Source organism: Cucumis sativus, chromosome 3 (genome assembly GCF_000004075.3).
Source record: "Cucumis sativus cultivar 9930 chromosome 3, Cucumber_9930_V3, whole genome shotgun sequence".
In the NCBI taxonomy this organism is placed as follows: Eukaryota; Viridiplantae; Streptophyta; class Magnoliopsida; order Cucurbitales; family Cucurbitaceae; genus Cucumis; species Cucumis sativus.
The window spans coordinates 523,775-547,936 of NC_026657.2; the positions used below are offsets into that span (position 1 = coordinate 523,775).

At 32.7% G+C, this 24,162-nt stretch overlaps 3 protein-coding genes across 5 annotated transcripts; 1 reads left to right on the forward strand and 2 right to left on the reverse strand.

The window, feature by feature from the left end:
• Positions 1-5,960: 5,960 nt before the first annotated feature.
• On the reverse strand, positions 5,961-8,110 carry LOC101219424 (SKP1-like protein 1). The gene is made up of 2 exons (XM_004146108.3): positions 7,661-8,110; positions 5,961-6,374 (listed from the first exon to the last, which is right to left on the reverse strand). Exons 1-2 carry the CDS (start codon positions 7,952-7,954, stop codon positions 6,201-6,203), a joined length of 468 nt encoding a protein of 155 aa, XP_004146156.1. The 5' UTR covers positions 7,955-8,110; the 3' UTR covers positions 5,961-6,200.
• An 843-nt stretch (positions 8,111-8,953) lies between these two features.
• On the reverse strand, positions 8,954-13,194 carry LOC101219187 (protein MID1-COMPLEMENTING ACTIVITY 1). Of its 2 annotated transcripts, none has more exons than XM_004146107.3 (8): positions 12,857-13,194; positions 11,768-12,482; positions 10,962-11,374; positions 10,469-10,578; positions 10,168-10,239; positions 9,922-10,028; positions 9,587-9,680; positions 8,954-9,357 (listed from the first exon to the last, which is right to left on the reverse strand). In XM_004146107.3, exons 2-8 carry the CDS (start codon positions 12,173-12,175, stop codon positions 9,305-9,307), a joined length of 1,257 nt encoding a protein of 418 aa, XP_004146155.1. In that variant the 5' UTR covers positions 12,176-12,482; positions 12,857-13,194; the 3' UTR covers positions 8,954-9,304. The 2 variants fall into 2 exon arrangements, with proteins under 2 accessions (XP_004146155.1, XP_031738428.1); XM_031882568.1 differs by having other exon boundaries at positions 8,954-9,368.
• Positions 13,195-20,860: 7,666 nt separating this feature from the next.
• Positions 20,861-23,672, forward strand: LOC101218945 (F-box protein At4g35930). 2 transcript variants are annotated; one of them, XM_004146106.3, is made up of 5 exons: positions 20,861-21,015; positions 21,281-21,741; positions 22,471-22,545; positions 22,616-22,725; positions 23,133-23,672. In XM_004146106.3, the coding sequence occupies exons 2-5, from the start codon at positions 21,388-21,390 to the stop codon at positions 23,392-23,394; spliced, it is 801 nt and encodes a 266-aa protein (XP_004146154.1). In that variant the 5' UTR covers positions 20,861-21,015; positions 21,281-21,387; the 3' UTR covers positions 23,395-23,672. The 2 variants fall into 2 exon arrangements, with proteins under 2 accessions (XP_004146154.1, XP_031738005.1); XM_031882145.1 differs by lacking the exon at positions 20,861-21,015 and adding an exon at positions 21,024-21,171.
• The last annotated feature ends 490 nt before the right edge of the window (positions 23,673-24,162 follow it).

The window sequence follows — 24,162 nt, forward strand, 5'->3', positions numbered from 1 at the left end:
ATTTTTCGATGAAGTATTTATGTTTGAATTAATTGACAGTCTTTCTGTCTCACGTTCACAAAAAAGCTATCATATTTCCAAGGAATATGTTACCATTTAAATTAAGTTTAAGGTGGGTTGTGATGTTGATTTAGATTATTTAAAAGGGGAAAGAAAAGCAACAAAAAGCCAATCAAATTCAAAGCTATGAAAAGGGCATATTAAATATTGAAAAAAAAAAAAAGATTCATGCATGTATCAATCTAATGATAATTAATTAGTTAATTAGGTGTCATATAGATTAAGATAAATGATTATCTCAATGGTTAATTAAGTTATTATTTTATATATTCATTTTCAAAGATTTGGATCCATTTATGTACATACTTAATTAGGGTATGATCTCAATTGCTGACCTTAAAAGTTAACCAAAATAGTAGAAAACCCTTACTACCAACACAATCATTCTTTTGTTTCTAATTAGAGAAAAACTCTAAACTAAAACTTTTCTTAAACTGCTTAAAAAGGCTATTGTATTTTTATTGACTTGTGTCATTCATTTTAGTGATATATACTTTCACAATTCATAATCAACATAAATAACAAAAGGCAAAGGAAAAGGGAATGGTGGGGTTTTAGATTTTTTAATTTCTTTGCTGTTTTAAGTGTTTGTTGTTATTGAAGGGACCGAACCAAATTTTCGTCGTTGACACGTTTTTTATTTGAGTTGTGTATGTCCTTTTCTGTTTGATTTCTTTTTGTTCTTGTTTCTGTTAATTTCTTTAGCTCGATTCGTTGTAACTGTTATCTTGACCCTGAATTGTGATGATCACTTCAATAACTCTACGTTTTTTTGTTGTGAGAAATGAAGTTTTTTTTTTCTCTTACGTTCGAAGTGATTTGGAGCTTCTATTTAAGGATACAATCAAGTTCTTTTCTTGAGTTTTGTTTATGAATAAATAACAAAAAGTTCGGGAGTACGTTGAGGTTTTTCTTGTTGTTCTTAGTAGTTTGGGAACTCTAGCTATCAAATGATCTCAAGTATGTCTTAATTATATCTCGTCCTCGTAAGGTCTTAAATGACGGTACAAACAAAACAAAACCAAACAAAAATTCAATAAAATAACTATACTATATTTTAAAACTATGCTTATAAATGCTACGTACTTCCATCCATAAGTTTTTATGTTTCGTTATTAACTTTCTACTAACCATTAAAAAAAAACAACTTTTGAAAACTAGAAGACAAGAATCTCCAAAAATGAATTTGATTTGAGTTTATTCCAAATATTTCTTGAACTTATAAGGTTTTCAACGACAAGAAAACAAACATAAAACTATCTAAACATGTTATTTTTACGACGTTAAAGAACCAAACCTCTCAACTCTACAATCACATCCATACATAAGTTAAAGTCAAATTAGAATAAAAAAAGTTAAGTTTATGAAAAGAAATATATAATATAGTCTTGATGAGGAATTGGGTTTTTTTTTTTTTTTTTGGTTTGAATTAAAAAGAAAAATGTAAAGGGATAAAATTGTACAAAAGGGTGGACCATTGAAAATGGAATTGCAATGGACACATAGGGAGTGTGGAAGGGAATCTCATTGGTAAAAAAGGAAAAGGGCATAAAAAAATTTGCATCTTTTTTATTTTGTACTAATTTCCACCATCATCACTTTCTACTTCTTTTGTAGTGTTATGAGTTATATTGTCCTTTTTTCTTTCTTTTGTTTATCTTATCCAACCACTATCACATTTCTTCCTTTGCACAACTTCAAAATATAACCTTTCTTTCACTTCATTATTTCATTTTTACACCTCATATTCTTCTATGCTCTTCTTCTTTTTCTGACTCCTCAAATGTCACTATATGATAAAAGGATTTGAAAATAAATATATGTATATATATATGCATTCTATTATCCCTATTTAGTGCCTGAGTTTGTTCTCCAAAAGTAACCTCAAATCAACACTTGATTTTTGTTTCTTTCTTTTGTTTGTCCTGCTGCTCTCTCTTGTACTAATTGTTTTAGGGATACTTTGTGGATTGAGGTTAGAGATTGTGTTGGATGAAAATCGACTTTAATTTTCAAATAACGTTGAGAGATCACGACAATCTTGTATGATAATCGAAACGACTCGATTTATTAGGTAATAGATCATTCATTAGTACTAATAATTCCGTTATCGATAAGTCTAGTGGAAAAAAGACAAATTTAAACATGTGTATTTACTTGTTTAATTTGCACATGGAATCCAAATATGAGACTTGCAAGTTATATCTACACCTTGTAATTAATATGTTATATCTTAAAGATTAGAGATGTAGACTTAATTAGTAATTTTTTTTCTAGAAGTTTAAGTCTTTCATACTTATTATTGTGTGTTTATGTAGTGAATCTAAGTACTCTCACTTAGTTACTAGATAATCTCTTGAAAGAGGAGTAAGGATTAAGATAATGTATATCTTAATTATAACAAACAACTATTAAGTGAAACTTGAATAAGGAAAACATTTTGTACAAAATAATAGATATATTCTACGTAAATATGTTTTGAATTTGTATACACAATTATGTGTTATTTATGAGTTTAGCTCTATGGTTTAGATGGGTGAGTTTTATAATAATTAGAGAGAAAGGTTTCGTAATTGGAGTCAAATGAGCATTTCTATTTGATTGTAATAATCTCACATTCGTGATACATCTTCTAGTTTGGAGTTTTTAACGTTTATATGCTCGTATCCCCAAGTTGTATTACTTATTTGTGTGATAATAATATATATATGTATATTATGAGATTTTTCCAACAATGGCAACAACCCATCTGGAGTTATTCACTTTTTTCCTTACAAATTTGTCATATGGATAGTACAAATGAAACTCAATAATGAAAAGTTAGACCAATGGGAAAATAAAGGAATATATTTTAACATCCAACCAATTTGGGGTCAACATAGACAAAATACACAAGAATTTGGCAAAGAAATGACAACATATATAAATTGGTCCACACTACACACAGAGAGGGACAGAAGCTTTTAAGAAATCAAATGGTGGAGAGAACATATACATATACATATACATATACATACGTACATATATGTATATATAACTGTAAAATTGTGTAAAGTTGAATTGGATTGAGCACTTTACATGGTGGGAAAAGGAATGAGAGACACATGTCTGCAGGGAAAAGAAATGATCAAATGTTGTGATTTTACTCTCAATTTTTCTCATCTGGGAACCAATTTGGGATTTGACAACTATTTGAGATTTGGATGTTTGTGGGTAAAATGAAGCAAAAAGGTTAAAATTTCACTAAGTTTTTTAGTCCTTTTTTTCTTTTTTAATTAACCTTGTGGGTCTTTTATGAACAAGCTGTGTTCTTTTGTGAACTTACCCTAATTGTAGTTCTGATATAAATGAACTCTTTTGAGGTTTTCTTATCATTTTCTATCTTGGGATCAACCAAACACTTCCTCTTTGTTTCCATTATTTACTAATATTCCACCACAAAAAGAAAAATTATGGGAATTATATCTATTATTTTACTATTTTAGAGTATACTTGTTGGATTTGTAATATTTATCTCTCTATCTTTAGCTAACAAATTTATCTTACGATCTTAGTAACTTTTTAACATTGAGGTAATTTCAATTCTAACCTCAAACTTAATATAGCTTTCACCATTCTCCAATATATATATATGTATATAACGGTTCTTGTGTCACTCTTAGGGTTAGGTGTCTTGTTATTGTCCTACTATATTATCCTCACTTTTTTTCTTTCTCATGTGTCTAAAGAAAAAGGGTTGTCCCCTCCCTTACAAAGCTTGCAATTAAACCCAATGCTTTGGCAAAATAATTTATTAGTCTTGTCACTTTTAAATTTAAGTTGTTTAGTAGGGTTAAAGGCATATAATTCTAAATTCCAAATTTTCAAAAGAGAAAGAAAGAGAGAAAGAAAAAAGGAAAATGAATGAACAGCCACTTTCATGTCAATCATAGGCTGTGATTATCAGCCTCAGGTATAGGCAGAGAAAGCAAGTTCCTATCATATTCCCTTTGTCACCATAGTAATTGCAAATAAATAACAACAACTAACCCACCTCCTAATTGGTTCGATTCGGTTAGAACCAAACTGATAAACTTAGCCAAATCCAATCAAATTAGTAGCACTCACCCTACATTTGTCCTAACAACAAATGTAATAAAGTCGAATGATTGTATTTCTATGAAATTAATTAAGATGCATACAAGCAACATAGTTTGTTAATAATAAACTTTGAGAGTTGTATTCATCAACTGTTTTTTTTGCATTCCATATCGATATCGACAACTATTGATTTAATGCATTGAATGAAATCAACCATGAGATGCTACATGATGATGACAGAATGTGTGTGGGTCTTACCAAAGGCCCAACAACTTGTGGGTTTAAACAAATTTGGGGGTTGGTAATACACTTTTACTGGCAGCATAATTTAGAGGGGTTTTTTTCCTTTTTTTCATGGCTTCCATTCATATTAGCCACTAAAATCCAAAGCATAATTTGCTTTAGAAATTAAAGTTGGGTACTTTATCTAATTATGAATTTTTCCCTTTTCCCACAACATTAGAGATTAGACATAAATTTGAATGGTTCCACTTCTTTTCTACAGACTAACTTTATTTTTAAACGGAAAAAAAGATATTCTCAACAGTGATATTGTGAAGCTAGAGCCATCCAAATGACATTAATCAAAATCATGAAGATTTAACCTTGTACAAAGGAAGCACTTTTGCAAAAGCTTGAAAGCTTTTAGTAGATGTAACTAACAAATCAAAACAGCTCAAAAACCAGAGGTGTGAAAAGAAGAAAACCATATCACCATCTCATCAGTGAGTATTTGATTAGTCTCATCTTCATGACTACCTCCTCCTTCCATCGAATATCGACATATCGGACAAGTTCTACGACACTCTTCGAACCATCGTTCGACGCATACCTTATGAAACTCATGCAAACAAGGAAGAACACTTGTGCCAACACCCTTATCTCCATCCCTGTCTGTGTTTCCCATACTTGACAAGCACACGCAACATGTCTCGCCCTCCAACGCCTTCTCGAGACTCGAAAGAGCTAAGATAGTACAATCATCAGTTGGCAAAGGTCGAAGGCTCGAATTGCCACTGCGGGGAAGCGGGGTTGCTTGCTTGAATCTTGGCCGGCTCCGGAAGCCAATGAGGTTGTTGTAGAAGAAGAAGAAGACCTTGTTGAAAATCATTATTTGTCATCAATGAAGAGATTTGGAAGTCATTAGCTAGCTAGAGATGTTTTTTTTTTTTTTTAATGAAAAGGAAGATGAGATTAGAGGAGAAAAAGAGAGCAATTCTTGCGTGGGTTAGAAGTGGTTGGATTGGTGAAGAAGAAGGATAGTAATGAGTCATACACAAAGCGGTTGCTACCTAAACAAGAGAGTTACTTTTGACCTTTCTCATATTAAAATCTTCTATCATCACATTTGAATATATAACACAAGATTTAACAACATTGTCTATGTTATTGTTTAGTTTTAATGTCTATTTAATGTAAGCTTTAACATTGGCATCAATCACCAATCTTTGCTACTTTTTAATTACCAACATTCCAAGGAAACTTGACCATCAAATTAATTAGCTTGCTTAGCTACTACCATTCCTTGACTATTTCTTAACTTTATGAAATGGGATGGAAGTATTTTGTTACAATTCCGATCTTAAAGATACATTAGTAAACTCGAGCATCGAATAGTCCAATGTAGCCACCACAACAACATGGTTCAGCTTCCTTCTGTGAATAAAGATTCAAAATCTAATATACTTCTTATGAATGTATGGTAATTCAAAATATAGTTTGTAATTTCTTTCTCATCCATCCTCGACTCCGACGACAGTAGGTAGTGTGTAGCTTCCCTATCTTTCCTCGCAAGGCTTGAAATATATATGAAGACAGGATAACTAAAAGCATAGGCTAATATTGAATTTAACATAGTGTTGGTTTGAGACAATTTGTTAAGCCCGTGCTTGATCAAAGAAAAAGAAGTTTTATACAATTATGATTTGGTTGTTCAAGCAGAAACATTTCACAAATAATGTGAATGCGACAAAAAGAACTAAATGAAGTGATTATATACTACGGTACCACTACCATGTACAGAACTTATTGATCAAGATCCTTGAGTATGTGACTTAAAATCATTCACAAGCCCACTGATTCTCCCTGCGAACTTCCTCCTCTTCCGCTGGTGTGAAGTCGTTCTTGATGTTGAAGGTTTTTCGAATCTCCTCCGGCTTCTTTCCCTTGATCATGTCAGCTACAGTCTGACATGTCAGGTCTAACAAGCTCTTGACGTCCAGATAATTTGCAGCCTGCATTGTAGAATAAACGAGAGAATTTTAACACGGCGCCAAATCAAGAAAAGACTATGATCAACAATAATAATAGTAAAAAAATTCCCCAGGCAGCTTGAAACTCTATGCAACAAGAACACAGCATAAATGTAGAGCATGATAAATCATAGCTGTTGACATATGGACAACAAATCAAGTTTATCAACGTTAAACTAAGCCACAATCATTTCATTTGACAATGAATAAATCCTGTCACCTCGGTGTTGTCATCTCCTAGACATTATTCAATTCCTAAGGATCTCCTTCTTATCCTTGAGATTGTCTTACTGTTCATAGGGGAAAGGATGTCAGGAGGTGGTTCCCTAACCCTGCTAGGGGGCTTTCTTGTCATTCCTATTTTAACCTTTCATCCACTTTCCCTGCTCAATCGAGTGCTCCCAAGGCTTTGAGTCGCCTAATCTCTGTGGAAGACAGAAGTTCCAAAAAAAGGTTAATGCTTGGCGAGAGAGTTAATTCTTGGGTCCGCAATGGTGCTCGCCATGAGCATCAAGAGGATCTAGATCATTTGTTGTGGAGTGTAAATCCACGAATTTCCTTTGGAATTTTTTGGGGTATTTGGTTGGAGTGTAATAGTAAAATTCTTAGGGATGTGAAGAAGTCTAGAGAGGAGGTTTGAGAGTTGGTGAGGTTTAATGCTTCTGTTTGGTAGTAGGTCACTAGACTGTCGTGTAATATGATACTGTTCTCGTTCTTTTGGATTGGAGTCCTTTTAGCAATTAGTTTTGCACTCCTATCTTGTGGAGGATTAGCCGGAGACAGACGTTCATTAGTATCAATCTTAGGGAGAATGGCAAAAGCATTAAACCTGTCATAATAAATTTTTTGAAGTTTTTTCTACAGAAGACCCATTCTCGGCCATGTAAATGATTAATGACCCATCTTCACAAACAAATGAAATCTAGTTTTCTTCTTACGTCTCAGCGTATTTCTGTCTCCTTTTTATATAGTATCACATTAGAGATCATTATCCTGATCTTCATTTTTCTCACACTTTTTATGAATATGGCGGTGGGGGTGGGGTAGAGAAAAATGAATTCGCAATAGACATGACCATGGTTATCATTAATTCAACACTATATAAAGATACTATACAAGAAACAAGATTTCATTAATCTATGGGAGACACCATACCCATTGATCGAAAACGGATAACTTCAATATACAAAACAATTTCCAGTAGAACTTTCCCTTTGAGACCAACGTTGAAAGCAATTGTATCTGAGGAGTGAAGAAAAAGGAAGTACCAGAATGAGATCGAAAAGAGTAGCCTGATCGACATTAACAAAGTCACGATCCCAGGTCTTGAGATCGTCTTCGGAGGGGAGGGGATCGGCGGAGGAAGCATCAACGTGTTTACGGCAGTACTGGATGACTTTGGCGAGAATTTTACTGTTGACGTTGGGAAGAGGGATGCCGTTATGGGCGCAGTTGTCTTCGATCATATGGCGGATGGTCTGAGATTGGAGGGCAACGGCATCGTCGACTTGGAAATAGTCGCCATCGGAGCTCTTGAGAGTGATTTTGTTGGAGGAGGACATGGATTTGGAAATGGAGAAAAAACGAAGATTGATTGTAACTTTTGTGAAGAAGAAAAAGTTGAAAACTGTATGTAGAATTCTTTGTCACGTGGCAGCCGCTGCCCAGCGGTCAATATCCACTTCCTCTTTTATACATAGAAGAAGAGGAATGAATTGATATCAATATATATACATTTGATAGCAAATGACTATTCCTAATAAAATCTGAAATTTTATAAATATATATAATACATAAAAAATAAACTCAATCTACCTTTCATTTTAGACAATTGGGTATGGATTTTATATTGATCTAATAAATCTTCCAACTTTAAGAGTTTCCTAATAATTTTCTTCCCATTTCAATTAAATTTCAATTTTGTGTTTAAAATATTTAAAAACTTTAAAACTGTCTAAACACATGGATGTTATTTTTAAACTTCAAATTTTGTGATTGAAGAATCCTGAACTTTTAATTTGATGCATGTCCACCTTCCAAAACTCAAGTAAAAACTTCACAATTCCCCTTATATACTACATTTAATTTTTTCTTCTGCTATAAATTCATCAGAAAAACGATCATTTTCAATAAATTTTGTTTGATATTTTGTGTTCTATATCTATATATATTAATTGTGTTTTATTATGTTTTTATTACTTTTTTTTTTTTTTTTTTTTTTTTTGCATATTTTAGCACACAGAAATATACTCGACCAAAATGTGAAAATTTTTAATTTTCAATCCCTGTGCTCATACTTGAATCGAATATATATATACACACACACAAAAGTTACATGTTTTCAATTAGATTTTTTTTTAAAATAAAGTCATTTTGAAATGCTAATTATTCAACAAAAAAAAAAAGTCTAATTTCAGTATGATTCTTTAAATAAATTTAGAAACAAAATTGGAATATTATAGTTAACACACAACACATTAGAAGATTTAACCACTAAAATAAAACAAATTTGTTAACTTGAGCACAACACATTCACTTCACTAAAGGTCAGAATTAGAAAGAAAAAAGAAAAAGAATATAATGGACAATGGCTCTCCAAAAATGCAAGTTTTGAAGTTATAAGAGGGAGAAATGACCAAAACTAATCTGAAGGGATGAACTAAGGCATAATCATGGGAGTAAGAAACTTCAATTCCAAACGCTATAAAAGGTTTTGAAACAAATCTATGATACACCAACTATACAAAAAGCAAAGGGTTGTGTATAGTAAGTAATAACATATAAAAGCATCATGCCAATCGAAGCTTCTAGTTACATGCCAACTAGATTTACCTGTATCCAATTACATAACTCTATCACGAATTGAAATTATTCCAAGACTGTGGATGGTTCAATATGCGTCGACTGTACGTTTAGGTTTCCATGTATTGGGAGGGTGGAGGGCTTGTTTTCGTCTTTTCAGGACCTGCACGATTGCTTTAATATATCAACTTAAGTTTCGGTATCCAAAAATGTTGTAAATTGTAAATAAAAGGAAACCACTTATAAAGTATGAGGTGGGAAAGAAATGACATTAAAAGAGTTCAAGCACATGACTTCCAGCTAACCTATGATATCAAGTTAATTCACTAATAATAAGACAAGTGTCTTCTTTGCAATGCAATAGAGTTGTATGAGAGGGCAGAAGAACATACCGTAAACCCCGCGTATCTCAACTTCTCGCCATTCTTGAACCAGAGCACAGCAACAGCACATAAGATGGGAGAGAAAGTCATCAACAAAACCTCCCTGCCAATTTGCCACAGATTACAGTCCTTGTTTTCCCATTCAGTTCTTTATGAAAATAATATTTGCACAAATAATCTTGTTCGTTGATGATTTAAGTATCGAGCTTATTTGGTTTGTAAATATGTGTTTGCAAAGCTCAATTACTACATATCTGAATTGTTGAATCTCAGGAAATATAATTAATATAAACTACCTAATAATATATGGGTTTCTAGAAGTTGGATGTCAAAAAGGAAACTACCGTGATGTTTAACATCTTGCGAAGCTTTCTTCTAACACAGCAAGTATAGCAACAGCACGACAGTATCAATGTATATGCCATCAAATCATTGCATGCTTCTGCTGGTGCTGATGATTAATGAAAATAGATTAATTCAGAAAAAGGCAGAAACAATAAGCATAGTTGTGAATATAATTAAATTTGTGTAGGACAGTTTCTTCTAATTCTAATTTGTTATGGAAATCTAAAGACATAAAGCTAACTTACATGTATGCCTACTAGTTGCAACTGTTGCAATCCTTGATAAAGTCCCACAAGGATAGAAAAAAGTCTTAAGACCTGGAAACATAAAACAAGTGGTGTTACTTGAACTGAAACATTGCAATTAAAGAGAACAGAATTTTCAAGAGCAATCCTTCTGTTAGTCTCGGTCCATGTCAATTTCATCAATTCTGTCATGCATAATACCAATTGAATATGCAAAATTATGCCCAGTGAACAAGCCCTTTGCCTTTAGAATCTAATCTCAATGGACCTTTGAAAATTAGAAGTGAGAAGGAAAACATACACAGAGAAGGTTCTGAACAACAATCAAGTAAGTCAGTGTGCCATTCACCATACCGATCAGAACCCCTAGTTGAGAGCAGATCATGTCCTGATGATACGGAAGAACTTTTTCTGCAACAAAGGAAAAGAAATCAATATTGAATCATGCACTTTGATAATATATGACAAGCCTACGGAAGTGGTCGTACATTCTATGATACAGAGATTTGGAGACAATTTGGAAGTAGTTTTAAAAAGGTTTAATATTCTTAAATAAATAATAAGAATACTTTATTTATGTAGAGAAAACTTTGTTAGCAGGACAATTAGTAAAAACAAAACAGTTCTCAAAAACAATCTTCATAATTTGGAAATTTGATAGAACACTCGAAGTCAAACTATTTAGGATCTTTGCGTTTTAGATTTAAAATTGCAAGAGTAACTCCATGGTGATCCTTAGTTTCACGATTAACTTAGAACCCTGTTATTGATGCTGAAAACAGAAAATAGCCGACCTTGAGGTTGTCCGAGCATCAGTATTCTTATAGAAGTGTTCATCAGATGAATCTCCATTGTTAGCATCTACATACGTCTTTTCCACTACTTTATGGGATTTTTCAGGTGAATTCTTCTCAGGAAGAGAAGTTGCAGCTACAGATTCAGTAACATCTATCAAACGTTGAATAACCTCACATTCACCCACATTCAGATTAGCTTGAGACCGTTGTAGTTCTAGCTGAAGCTTTTCATTTTCCTTTTGTAGAGCTTTGTTAAACGGCAAGTTCGGATAAGAACAAGAAAGGGATTTCTTCAACACCATTGCCTCATCTTTTGAAGGTTCTGGGTTCAGAATTACTTCATGAATCCTTTTGTCATCGTCATCTAAAGTATATTCACGCTGATCCTTCTCAATGTCTTCCAGTCTCTCCTGAGAATTTGAAGTTAATCAGATTACGTTATCAAATAAGTCAAGAAATTTCAAAGAAGCATCTGTAGGCGGTAAGTTAGATGAACTATTCAAATTCAAATGATATGTGTACAGCAGCACTAGATTTTCCTATGGTTATCCATCAATGATAAGTTTCATTTTCCAAAGCTCACCAACCGCCTAGCAGTTATTTCCATTTTTATTATTTTAAGCTGTGATCTTTTCAAGTTCCCCCTCTTGTTAATGAAGGAAATACCCTTTATCGAGAGCAGATGAAAAAACGAGAAAGTCAACATGCATGAGGAAAACGCATCTTTGAAGATCCTATTGTTTAAATAAACAAATAAATAATAACACTTGGAAAAAGAAAAAAAAACAGAATCAAATACATACCCTGACTCGAGCATTATCAACGAGTGTAATCAGAGGAACAAGGCGCAGATATCGGTCAATTTCATTCTGGGCCTTTCTGAATTGGTAAACAATGTTCCACCCCATAGCAAGCAGATAGAGATAGCTGCGATCCTGGCAGCTGTTAACTAAAATATACGACCTTCTTAAAGCTTCTTCAAGCTGCTCCAGAGGCTCCCGAGTCTCAGGATACCTCTTAAGCTCCGAGATCTTAAGCTGCTCCAACAGGTTTCCAATCAACTTCAAGTGCTGAGCAAATTGCCTGCAGTTCTTTTTGTGCATTCGTGCAGTGCTCGCCGATTTCACTATCATAGAAATCAAACGAACAGCATCAATGCCCGTAAGCTGGGCCACATTTGCAATCTCCCCAAGCGTTTCCCACGAAGACATAATTCCTTCTCAAAACTCTCAATCAACCTTCTACTCCCCAACACTCAAAAGCTCAAAATCCAAGTCCCCGGATAATCTCCAACTCACTCCATAAAAATCAGCCAAGCTCGAAATCTGAAACACCACCACCGATCACAACAACGAAGTAGTTCCTCAAGAAGCTGACATTAACCAAGACATTCGACGCAGCAACAAATCTTCAAAATCCAAAGAAAGAACCCAATCGGTAACAATACAAAGCCAAATCAGAAGATCAAGAACAAGATCTCCAACGTCGGCGCCTCAAACTCACCAGAATGCATGTCGGCTACAACAGAATCAAAGGAAAAAAAAAAAACATACAAATCAGGTAAAGAAAAAAATCCACAAAAACATCAATACTAAAAACCAGAACACGAACTCTTCTTTACAATTTACACTTTACACTTTACTCTTTAGTATATTCCATTTCCATTCATCGACTCACCTTTTCAACGAAACAAATAAACCCAAAAGAAAAAAAATAATAACAAAATTCAAAATGCATTAGAATTCTCAAAAAACAGCAATAAATTATCAGACCTCCGCCATTACAACGACATGACCTCACACACTCCCACAGCAAATATCAGAATTCTAAAAAAAAAAAATTTAAAAAAAATGGAGAAATACATAAAGAGAAAAAAATGGACGAATAATTACCAGAGAGAAAAGAGGAATGGTGACAAGTCAGAAGTCACAGGTGATGCATTGCTTTGCGGGAAAATTGTATTGTGTTTCTTCTCATTCCAACTTCGCGTTCCATGTGTAAAATTCAGAAAATCATCATCTGTTTGTTTGAGTTTAGTCCTCTTTTTCAGTTTCGGTGTAATTTGTCGGAGGAGAGAGAGAGAGAAGAAAAGAAAAAAGGGTGTGTGAGGTGTGGTTGTAGCAGCAGAGTGAGAAGTCTTTACGCCATTACAGACAAAGGAAGAAGAAAGGGGAAGTGCAGTGGAGTGGCCTCCATGTGAATTTCAGTTTACGATTTTACCCTTCTCCTTCTTCTTCTTCAATAAATGGTGTGTTTAATTAAATTTTATTTATTTATTTACAGGCTGGAAGTGGACCTCTTAATTACTTACTAAACTTAGGGTTAAAAGTAAACCCACTCATGAAATAGCAATAGGGGTTGGCTTCTTAATATACTTAATTACCTAATTTATTTCTTAATTAAAACATTACTCCTAATCCCCTTCTTTAAACTCAAATCTAAGTTTATCTAATTTACTAAAATCTCACAAATCTCAATCCTTACATATCAAATTATAAAAGACTTCACTATGTATTATTAATCAAAACGGCTACTACCCACTTGATTGTCATGTGAGTGAGCTATTTGTCCCAAAATTATATTTATAGTATTGAATGTTAATATTTGTATTAAAAAAACGCATGCAAAAGTAGCTAATAAGGTCTTTGTCATTAACTTTTTTAAATAGCAAAAGTAACAAATTTAAAAGCCGATAATTATCTGATAGTTGTTTGATATCACTAATTACTTTTCAATATGTAAAAAATAGATCTCATACGTTTTTTTTCAAAATATTTTTATCATCTCTCGCAGTTTTCCTTTAAAAAAAAAATACTAACATTCATCCAAATAATTTTTTAGAAAATTGGAAATTTTAAATAACCATGCTCTTCAACTTTCAAATATAAAAATTAAGTCATCAAATTTATCTAAATTTTAAAATTAGACCATCAAACTCACATTGTTGTACAAGTTATACTGATTATATGAGTTTCGATTTCAGTTTGTATCATTTGTTGGTCCAATTTTTACGTAAAGTTTAATGATCCAATTTTAACATTTTTAGAAGTTTTAAGGGCCAAATAAACCCTTAAACTTTTATCGGTCTAGACTTCTAAAAGTGTTAAAATTTCAGACCCTCAAATTTTCAATTATTATAAAAATCTAACCCGACTGTATAAGTTCGAGAAGTGAGATAATTTTGAGGACTTAATACTGTCGTATTTTATGAGTAGCTTTTGCAATTTACTTAAATACCCTTTTTAATTATGTATAGTTTAACTAGTTTATATATACACACTCGACCAAAACATTGAACTTATAATTAAAAAGTTAATGATTAATATAATTAATAATTAATAATTAATACATGTATATATATATTATTATTATTATGAGGGGTAGACTGCAAGAAGCATATTGTGATGGAGAATAATTAGGGGTTAATGAGTTGTTATTGTTAATGGGACATTCGTTTATGCCTTTTTGTTTATGATGATTGATGATTAGGCAGCCCAACCAAACGAACCACTCGCTCGCCCCACTAATGGCGCATGCATCACATGCTCACCATCTTCCCCTCCTATACCACCTCACTTTTCAGCCATGCATAAGTTCAAATCTTACCTCTATCTTTCTCGATTTACGATGTTGGGTCGCATGTTTGAAATGAAAATGCGTGTAATTTGTTAAATGAATATAAATTCCAAACGTTATCTGTAACGACAAAGGTGAAGGTAATGGGTCTAATGTAGCTTTCAATCGTAATGAAGTTGATCAATAACATTTTCAGTTATTCAATTAGATTGTGTGTTTTTGTTATAAATTTGGAGACAGATTGCCGCACAGTTCACTACGATTATGGAACACGAGTAAACAATGGTAAATGAAATCATATGACGACAAACCACTTTTTAAATTACCATCGATCGTTTGTGCTTTATTTGGAGTAAACATGACCTCGATTGGATTATCGTTTTGAACTGATAGCTCGTGCAAAGATATAAAAAGTATGATTGCTAATAATAAAACAAAAGTTTCTTTGTATACTGATTATATGTACCTTCTTTTACGATGACTTAATTATAAGAATTCAATCGAGAAATTTTACAAGCCTAGGTCATTACACGTACAATATCTACTCTCTCCGCAATTTTCCATATTGTTAAATATAATTAATTTGGCCTTATTAAATTCTAGGGTTAAGTAGGGAGAAACAAAATTTTATCTGAACAATTTAGTTATAACTTGAACAGTTCAACTATATTACCACGATTAAATTGAAATTTAATAAAAATCATTCAAACCCAAATGAACAAAACATTCCTATTTTGTAAGATAAGTTAATCGATGAGACCATCGATTGTTAACAAAGCAATGTCAGTAAGTTTAATACGAGTCACGTATTTAATCTATGAACTATCTTCATTGAATCACCAAACATATTTAAATTACGTATTTAATTTCACTTGAATTTAACTAATATTACAATTTTTGAGGCAACGTAAAACATGTTAGTCACACTTTGAAAGTATATATTATTGTAAACTACAAGTTTCATTCTCTTATGGGTATGTTCTTTTAATATCAATACATTAGAGGGTTGGATCTATGCTAATATTCAATTGATGTGAAGTGGGTTGAGTTTTTTTGTTTTCCCCCAAATCAAGCATATGATTAAGTCACTTTAATAAAGTGGTTTGTCAAAAAGAAGAAAGAATACTTTACCAAAAAAAATGTAATAGTAATATTTACATCTTGTCAATTATAGTCAATAGACTTTGCTTTTCCTATAAATGAAATGATTATTGTGGTTCAAAGAAATTGATATGAAGTAATTGGGTTGCTTTCATTTTAGTTTTGGGTTTGGATAATATATTTGATTGGTGTTGGAAATAATGCAATGGGGAAAAAAGAAAGGCTTAATTTTAGGATAGGGATAGGATGTGGTGTTTGGATATGGGGCTCATCATGTGCCTTTTGATTTTATTCCATTCTTACAATCCACTCCTAACATTTTCAACTCTTCTTCTTAAGATCATTTCATACAAATTAAAATAACAATGATAAATACATACAACTATTTGAAAAGAAGAAGAAGAAAAAAAAAAAGAGAAATGTCAAAATCAGAACTCACATGGATGGATGGAAACCAAAAGAGGATTGAGAGACACAACCGAATGTGACCCTTTTTCTTTAGTTCCCTTCCCTTCCCTTCCCTTCACTTCCCCCCGTGACCTTTTATTCATTTATTGCAACTAAACTCTACCTGTCAACTTTTGGTTTTTTCTTCAACTAACCCTAAAATTTATAATTCCTCTCTCTTTATTATTTTTAACACCAAAACATTATTTATTATTTATTAAACCACTCCTTATCAATTTTATTTATTTATCATAATTTTGCATCAATTATATATATAAAATAGATGTTTTTAAAAATAACAAAATAAATTAAAATATTTACCATCACTACGTTATCATGATAAAATTTACTATAAATTGTAAATATTTTGTAAGATCTACTCTTTATAAAAAAAATTCATATGTTATATATATATATGAATTATAGAGATTTTTTACATTTTGATATTTGATGTCTTGGCAGATAAATCACACCAATGGTTTAATTTATGAAAATTGCATCAAATGACAAAAATATTTAAAAAAATGATAAAATTAGTGATATTTGACGATAATTATAGGATTATCGACTTTTAAACTTGCTATTTTTGGTTGTTTTTGCAAGATAAAATAGGGCGTAGTTTGATTTTCTTATATCTTTATTATATATATACATATATGTATTCTAATTAATCTCACAACAAAAATCTCTCTTTCTTTGAAAAGAACCAGCAGAATTATTGTCACCTATCCAATTTATATTTGTTCATATATACATCCCATCACTATCTCCTTATATATATATATATATATTTCTTCCCTTTTAGAACATTCCCATCACTATCTCTTATGTGCAACTAAAAGGTATATATATATACATAACAATATTCATAGATTCATTACAGGTCATTGTAGTTCTAAATGATGTCAATAGCCAAGTGCCATTGTAATATACTAAAGTTTCATTAATTATAAAACCATGGATGATCATTTTGGTATCATTTTGGTAAAAGGTGTAAGATACTAAAGTTTGTTTTTCAAAGATTTTATTTTTATCTTATATCTAAAACATTTCTTCTATAAAATTTCACCAATTATATTAATTAATTTATCAAGTGCCCTTGTTAAGACAAAAAGAACAATAAAAAAGTTTGAAAAGGGGAGTCAATGAAATTAAAAATGGTGGGTATGACTGTGATTTCCACTAAGAATAATGAACAAATATATTTGATAAAATGAAATGTGTGAGTGGGGAAGTTTGGTTCAAACATCTATGACTTAGCTTTTCCACTGAAAAAGTTGCAAAAAGACTAATGGTTTTACTTAACAAAACACACATTTGTGTAAGCTGCAAAGTGGAGCTATTAGCTTAGCTACTTCTTCATGCAAACACCAACAATAACAAACAAAAAAAAATGACTCAACTTAAGAATCTTTTCTTATATTATATTATATTCTATCATTCCTAACTTTTGATCTATATATATTAATACATTGTGTAAGTTAAGTTCAAGTCATTGTTTTATATTATAAACGGAATGATATGTTGTGATTAGTTTATTTTAAATTGTAGAGGGTCAAATGTTTGATATAGTTTTAGCGCGTTTTTGTAGGACCTATCCAATAAGTCAGTTAAAGTTTAAAAGAGAGTATTTATCTAGTCTTTTATGTACAGTTGACCGAGATAATGAGAGAAAAATTATGGTGTTGTAAGGTTAGGTCGTCGTCGTTGCATGCCCTCGATCTAACTAGATTGGAGATCTCCAGTCTAGGAACCGTAGTTCAACAGAGTTTGAAACAAAACTTGTGCTTACCTAATTATAAATGCTTTTAACTACTTTTTGGATGGATTTAGATCAAATGGCTCAATTTGTGCAATAAATGTGTTTACTTTAAACTTTGAGATTATATTTTTGCTCGCCCAATAGTACTTTTGAAGAGTTGACTGAAAATCATTCTTCCCTCTGCTTAGTTTGGATTGGAGTTTGGCATGACGTATCCTTCTTCTACTTCGAATTCTAAGACGCCCTACGTTATAGTGCATGCTTCCGATTATGAGTGAGAGTTTCCTTTGGGTCTCAAGACATTTTCTTACTACCCGAAAGTAGTTCCCTGTTGTCTCGATGCTAGCTCGTTTTTCAATCGACAAAATCTCAAAAATTGTCCCTTTAGACTAAAAGATAATATTTTTTTTTTAAAAAAAAAGGTATAGACAATGAGTCAATCATAAATAACTTTCCTAGCTTGAACTTTAAAAACAGTGGGTCCAATTCTTTTCTCCCTTATAGAACAAAAGGCAAAAGAAAAAGAAAGAACTTGGGGCATTCGATGCAGTAGATTAAATGGATCTCACTACTCCAATAGAGTTTCAGATAGAGGATTCAACCTTGCACCTCTTGGGATTTGGTATTTTTCAAGAAAATGTGGTGTGAGGTAGGCTCTCTCTAATCGAAGAAGATAAATGAGAAGAAAAAGAAGAAAATCCTCCTCCTACGCAGCCAATCTGAAGCTTTGAGGAAATGTATGGCATCGAACCTTGTAGAAAGTGCGAAAGTGAATCTAACAGCAATATCGTACAACTACAAAAGCTTCTACTAATGGGCCGGACCTTTACCATCCAGCCCAAAGATACAAATTTACATTATTATTGGGCTTATTCGGTAGTGGCCCAGTAAGAAGCCCATTGTTTCTAGGTAGCGATAATGAATCGATTTTTACCTCTAAATTATTGGTATGCATCACTCTAAACTTAGAGTTGCCTATGCTGTTAATTTAAGAAACCTTATAAGTGGGTTACTTTTTTCTTTTTTTTTTTTGTTAAGTACAATTGATGGTAAACAACGTATTTGAGTATTACCGATACATTTATAATACCAATTGAGTTACACTTAGTTTGATGTAAATGAATAAGATTGCTTTTTCAAACCATAGTATTGAGATTGTATTTCAACAATTTCACAACCTGTACTTATATATACACATAAGCAGTCACACTGAAACATGTGAATGTGCACTTAGATGAATTACGCGAAGATAAGTGCAAAGTGAATGTACCAATCATTTTTTTCTTAGTATGATAATGCGTGATAGGGATGTTAAACTGAACCAAGTTAAATCGAAACTGATTGCATGCGATATGTGTTGTGTTGAAACCACTTTTTATGTGGTTTGATTCTATTTAATATTTTGAACCGATTATAAAACTAACCTGAACCGCTTCATTTTATAAACAATAAATAAATGTTCATAAAGGTTTCAAAAACTCAGTTAATCATGTTAACTTGTAATCTACTGATATTTAAAATATAAAATGAACTTTTATATAACTCGATACTTTGGTGGCTCGAATTGTCCAGGGTTTAAATTAGAAAGACAATTTTTATCGAATTTCATGCTTCAGTGAGCTTAGATTATCTGGGATCTAAACCGAACTGTAGATACAGTTTGGTTTGATTCGATTTCACATAAGATATTTTTTGCATTTTGCAATTCGGTGCGGTTTTAGCTTGAAACCAAACCTACAACTAACACATGAGTTCACATAAAAACAATAACACAATTCACATGAATAAACAATAAGTTAGCAACTAAACTTTTCTAAAAACACTAAACAAATCTCTTAACTCTTACAACATACGATTCCATACACAAATCAAGCTTGGAAATTTCAAAAGTGAATAAACAATTAAAAATCAGTTTTTTTTGAAAAAGAAGATCACGTGACACATGATCCTAAGGGCGTGGCAACACGTGAGGAGTAGAAGAAGCACACACGTGCAAGTGAATATATATATATATATATATATATATATATATATATATTATATAGATACACACACATTATTAAAGTTGGATACATATGTGTTTGAATGGATTTGACTTTTATTCAGAAGAAATTATTAAAATGTATTTGTTGCAACCAAACAAACATTACCTTCATTTCAAATTGGAATCCAATGCTCTATTATTTATTTTTCTTTTTTCTCCACCATTCCACATAATTTTATTTTTCTATTTTTGTACTACTTTCTATTTAAATAATCTACACTATACTACTCACAATTTAAGTTTTTAAATTTGTTATATGCTTTTTTTAATTACACTTTTCAACATTTATTTATTAACTTCATGTTAATTGAGTAAAACTAATATGGACGGAAATACCCTTGAGGTTAGCCAAAAAGAAGGCTCCAAGTCACGAGTGATTCACGCGGCATGAATGGGTTTATTTGTACTTTACACCACATATTAATATCACATCCATTTCCCCCCCGCTTCCTATATCTGCCCCCCATTTTTACTATTTTACCCTTGCATTTTTTGTTGCCCACAACTCCCACGTAAGGGTACCTTGTGTCCACTCAATCCTTTAACATTTTTTTTTTCTTTTGGAAAATGAGACTAAATTAATTGTAAAATTCTATTATTGAATTATGAAGCAAGGGAAGTAGCATTTATATTAATTAAATGGATGAAATAAAAAAGATGAAATAAAGCATTGAATGAGAAGAGAAAAAACTTTATGTTAAATGTTAATTTCCCTCCAAAATGCATAAAGTATATTTTGGTTTTCCCCCCCTCACCTAATTTTTAAAAATAAAAAGAGAAAAATTATATTACTTTCTATATATAAATAACGTAATTACCGCCATTTCCTATGGCCCACTCTTACACGTCGTATAGCCTTAACCCAATAGGTACTCCACACGTGTCCTGCAGTTTTCTTGTTCTCTTCCAAAACCTTTGGCTTAGCATAAAAAAAAAAAAGAAAATAAAAAAGATGAATTTTTTGGCGGGCAGTTTCGTGAAATTCAAATAAAGATGAAACCCTAGCCCCTCTTTCACTTCTCGTCCCTATTTTCCCTCCCTTCCTCTCTCTCTCTCTCTCTCTAACTCGTTCTCGTTCTGCGCATTTCGAGGAATTTATCCTGAACTCTCTCGATTCCGAGGTTTTGTTTTGTTTTGATTTAATTCATTTTCGTTTTCTCTGTTTTGATTTTGTTCCCCATTTCGATTCTTGCTCCGTTTCTTGTGTGTTTTCGATTTGTAATCACTTGCTCGTCTTGAGGGGATTTGGGTTGTATTTTTTAAAAACTGTTTTTGAGGTGGGTTTTTTCTTTTTTCTTTTTTGAATGTTCAAGAAGTTGTTTCTTGGGGTTTTAAGTTTCTTCGGTGGTTAATGAAATGGGAAGTGTTTTGAATTTTATATGGCAGGTTATGTTGATGGGTTGGGTTTAATTATTGATGTTGAGGGTTTATTGGAGGAGTAGAAAAAAGGCGTTTGTTTGTGGTTGCTGTAAATTGGGGAAATCGAGGAAGGGATGGGGAAGGTGTTTACGAATGATAGGGAGCCAAAGAAATTGAAGCGGAGAAGGAGGTCGAAGGGTTCTGGTGGGAAGTATTTGAAGCCGGGTGCTTTGGCGAAGCTCAGGTGTAGCAAGGGTTCGGTTGCTAAATCTTGTACTGATCTTGGGAGGAAGAGGGTGGCTGTGTTGGATGCTGGGAAGACGAAGAGGAATGTAGTGCTTGAGGATAAGGTTTCTGATAGAAGTCCTTTGATGTTGTCACCTGTGAAATTGGTGATGCATATAAACCATATTGGTACTCCAAAAACCCCTCGGGTTGAAGACTGTGAATCAGAGTCACGGCTGGAATCTCTACCTATGGATCTATTGGTATTGTGATTATTATACATCTCTTTCTTTTCTGTTTCCTAGAAGAATCCCCTCTTTTTTTAGCATAAAGTTACCTCAAATGCATAAAATCGAATATTTTCTATTTCTTTTCAAGTTGTATGGATCTTCCTTTAGGTTCCATTGTTTTTTATCTATGGGAGGAGAACTTATAGAGATCCTCAAGATAGCCTGTTATTTGAGCTGTCAGTTATGAATTACTTTCTCAGTTACTTGATGGTGGAGTTTTCGGTGGTTTTTTTTCTTCATTCTAGTGTCAAGCAGTTGTTTCTTGTCTTAATGAGTAGATGAAACTTTCTTGTGAGCCTTTTCACTCCGTGAGGGTATTATTAAGGAGTATACGTCACCTACTTTTCTTTTTTCTTCTTTTGAGTTCCCAACATGTGGAGCTTTGGATTTTATCTACTTTTAGTAAAATGGCCTAAACCTTTGTGCTTATGCATGTGGTATTCAGCAATTTTAGCTAGAACTCAGCTGTATTTTTCTTAATCATAAACCTAAAAAACCCAAGTTTTTAAAATTTAAGGGCATGTTTCACGGCATAGAAGTTTGATGCACTCATGTTGATCTAATCTGGATACTTGCTGTTGGATCAGTGTCTGTACTCTTTGAACGTGATCTTACATGTAATGGTATTTTGTAGTATAGGATATTAATTTTCTGCGTTGTTTGGCTGCCGATGTTCTAATGTTTTCCATTTGTAACTTCAAGGTGAAAATACTTTGCCATTTACACCACGACCAACTGAGGGCCGTTTTTCATGTCTCTCAACGAATCAGAAAGGCTGTAAGTCTTTTATCTGTCTGCTTCAAATGTACCACAAATTTTGGATGTTGACCATCTTTGTTTTTAACAGGTTTTGCTGGCAAGGCAATTCCACTTCAATTACACAACTCCAGATCGGTCCAGGCAGGAGATGTTGAGGATAACCACCCCTCGACCTACTGAACACTGGCCCTTCGTAAAGTTAGTATTGATTTAAACCTTTCGTTTGTTTGGCATCTTTATGTTAGAGCTAAGTTAAAAATAATATCTCACTATTACTTGTTTAGAAAAGGAGTAACAGTGTTCCAAACATGTTAGAACTTTGGACAAAAATTGGCCCCGGAGCATGTGTGGCTGTGTTTGTGTTCCAAACTTTCTTTCCAAGTCACTCTCGCTCATATTCAAGTTCCAATCTTTCTTGAACATTCTATTGGATTTTGATTACAGTGTTATTTCTGAAACTGGTATAAAGGATTAAGGATAATATTGCAACTTTTGAAAGAAAAATTGTAATATTGAAACTTTTGAAAAAATAATCGTATTCTTGAAAGCATCTTTTTTGCAATTTTTCCTTGTCTTATTGATCTGATCAAAACAATGATCTACAGCAAGGGAGATGGCAAAGGGTTTTCATTGCCAAGCCCTCACACTCCAAAAGCACCAAGACATGGTCCTCGTCCACCATCTCGTCTCAAAGTTTCAGAAATGAGGCAGGTTGCTGCAGTTCTCTTTCAAGAATCAGCTTTTCCCCCAAGATGCATGGTGCCATCTGTTATATCTAAACCTCTCTGCAAATCCTTGGCTTCAAACCGGGTTCTGTTTTACGAGGACGAGTTATGCCAAGCTGTTGCTCAAAACAAACTTCGTTGATTATAGTGGCTAGCAATGTCCCGCTGTGTTTTGTTTCTGTATATATGGGTTTTTTCCCTTTTTGTTGGTGCAGCAATTATATAGGAATTTCTACAAATTTTGTAGGCCTGCGTTGATGCAGATTTAGGTATCATGGAAAGGAACTTCTTGTTCTGTTGGAGTGAGAGGGTTGAAAAGTATTCAAGACTGTAGTTGTGGGAATAATCTATTCCGAACTTGTTACTTGTATAGTTCTATATATATATTCTAAACAGTGGTTTGTTCTGTTTTTCCCTGAATTTATTGTTTATAGCACTACTTTTTTGTTGCTTATTCAACCAATGGTTACCCATTACACCATTGTTTGGCCTGTAAAGATAAGTTGTGGAATCTGACATGATTGTGAAATTAGTGTTCTTGAAATTGGTTGTTGCTCTTTGATCTCTTCTATTCCAACAAAGCGATTGTGAATTTGTTCAAGTGTTGGAAGAGGTAGGGGAATAAAACATCAGGAACACAAAGCTTTTCTTCCTTTTCTTCTCTTGAACTGCCACTTGCAAGAAAAGTGGGGAATTTTGCAGTTTGAGGTCAAAGAACAAATAAACTACAGCCACAATAATAATGATTACAAGACAAAGAGTAAGGACATCAAAGAAAACAACCAAATTAGCTTTTCATCTTGTTGAAATTTGGTACAAAGTTAACTTTATCCAAATTAGCTTTTTCATATGTGAGTTCTTGACATCATCCAGATTCTACTAAAATTTCATAATCTAAAATCTTTCTAAA

What these genes read in the sequence shown, in the direction of transcription:
- LOC101219424 (XM_004146108.3), bottom strand. Translation starts at nt 7,954, where the DNA reads ATGTCCTCCTCCAACAAAATCACTCTCAAGAGCTCCGATGGCGACTAT. An exon ending in CTCTTTTCGATCTCATTCTG is followed by an intron (nt 6,375 to 7,660) that starts GTACTTCCTTTT and finishes TCTACAATGCAG; the next exon opens with GCTGCAAATTATCTGGACGT.
- LOC101219187 (XM_031882568.1), bottom strand. Translation starts at nt 12,175, where the DNA reads ATGTCTTCGTGGGAAACGCTTGGGGAGATTGCAAATGTGGCCCAGCTT. An exon ending in GCAAGATGTTAAACATCACG is followed by an intron (nt 9,681 to 9,921) that starts GTAGTTTCCTTT and finishes GCAAATTGGCAG; the next exon opens with GGAGGTTTTGTTGATGACTT. An exon ending in TGAGATACGCGGGGTTTACG is followed by an intron (nt 9,369 to 9,586) that starts GTATGTTCTTCT and finishes GATATATTAAAG; the next exon opens with CAATCGTGCAGGTCCTGAAA.
- LOC101218945 (XM_004146106.3), top strand. Translation starts at nt 21,388, where the DNA reads ATGGGGAAGGTGTTTACGAATGATAGGGAGCCAAAGAAATTGAAGCGG. An exon ending in CTCAACGAATCAGAAAGGCT is followed by an intron (nt 22,546 to 22,615) that starts GTAAGTCTTTTA and finishes TGTTTTTAACAG; the next exon opens with GTTTTGCTGGCAAGGCAATT. An exon ending in GAACACTGGCCCTTCGTAAA is followed by an intron (nt 22,726 to 23,132) that starts GTTAGTATTGAT and finishes AATGATCTACAG; the next exon opens with CAAGGGAGATGGCAAAGGGT.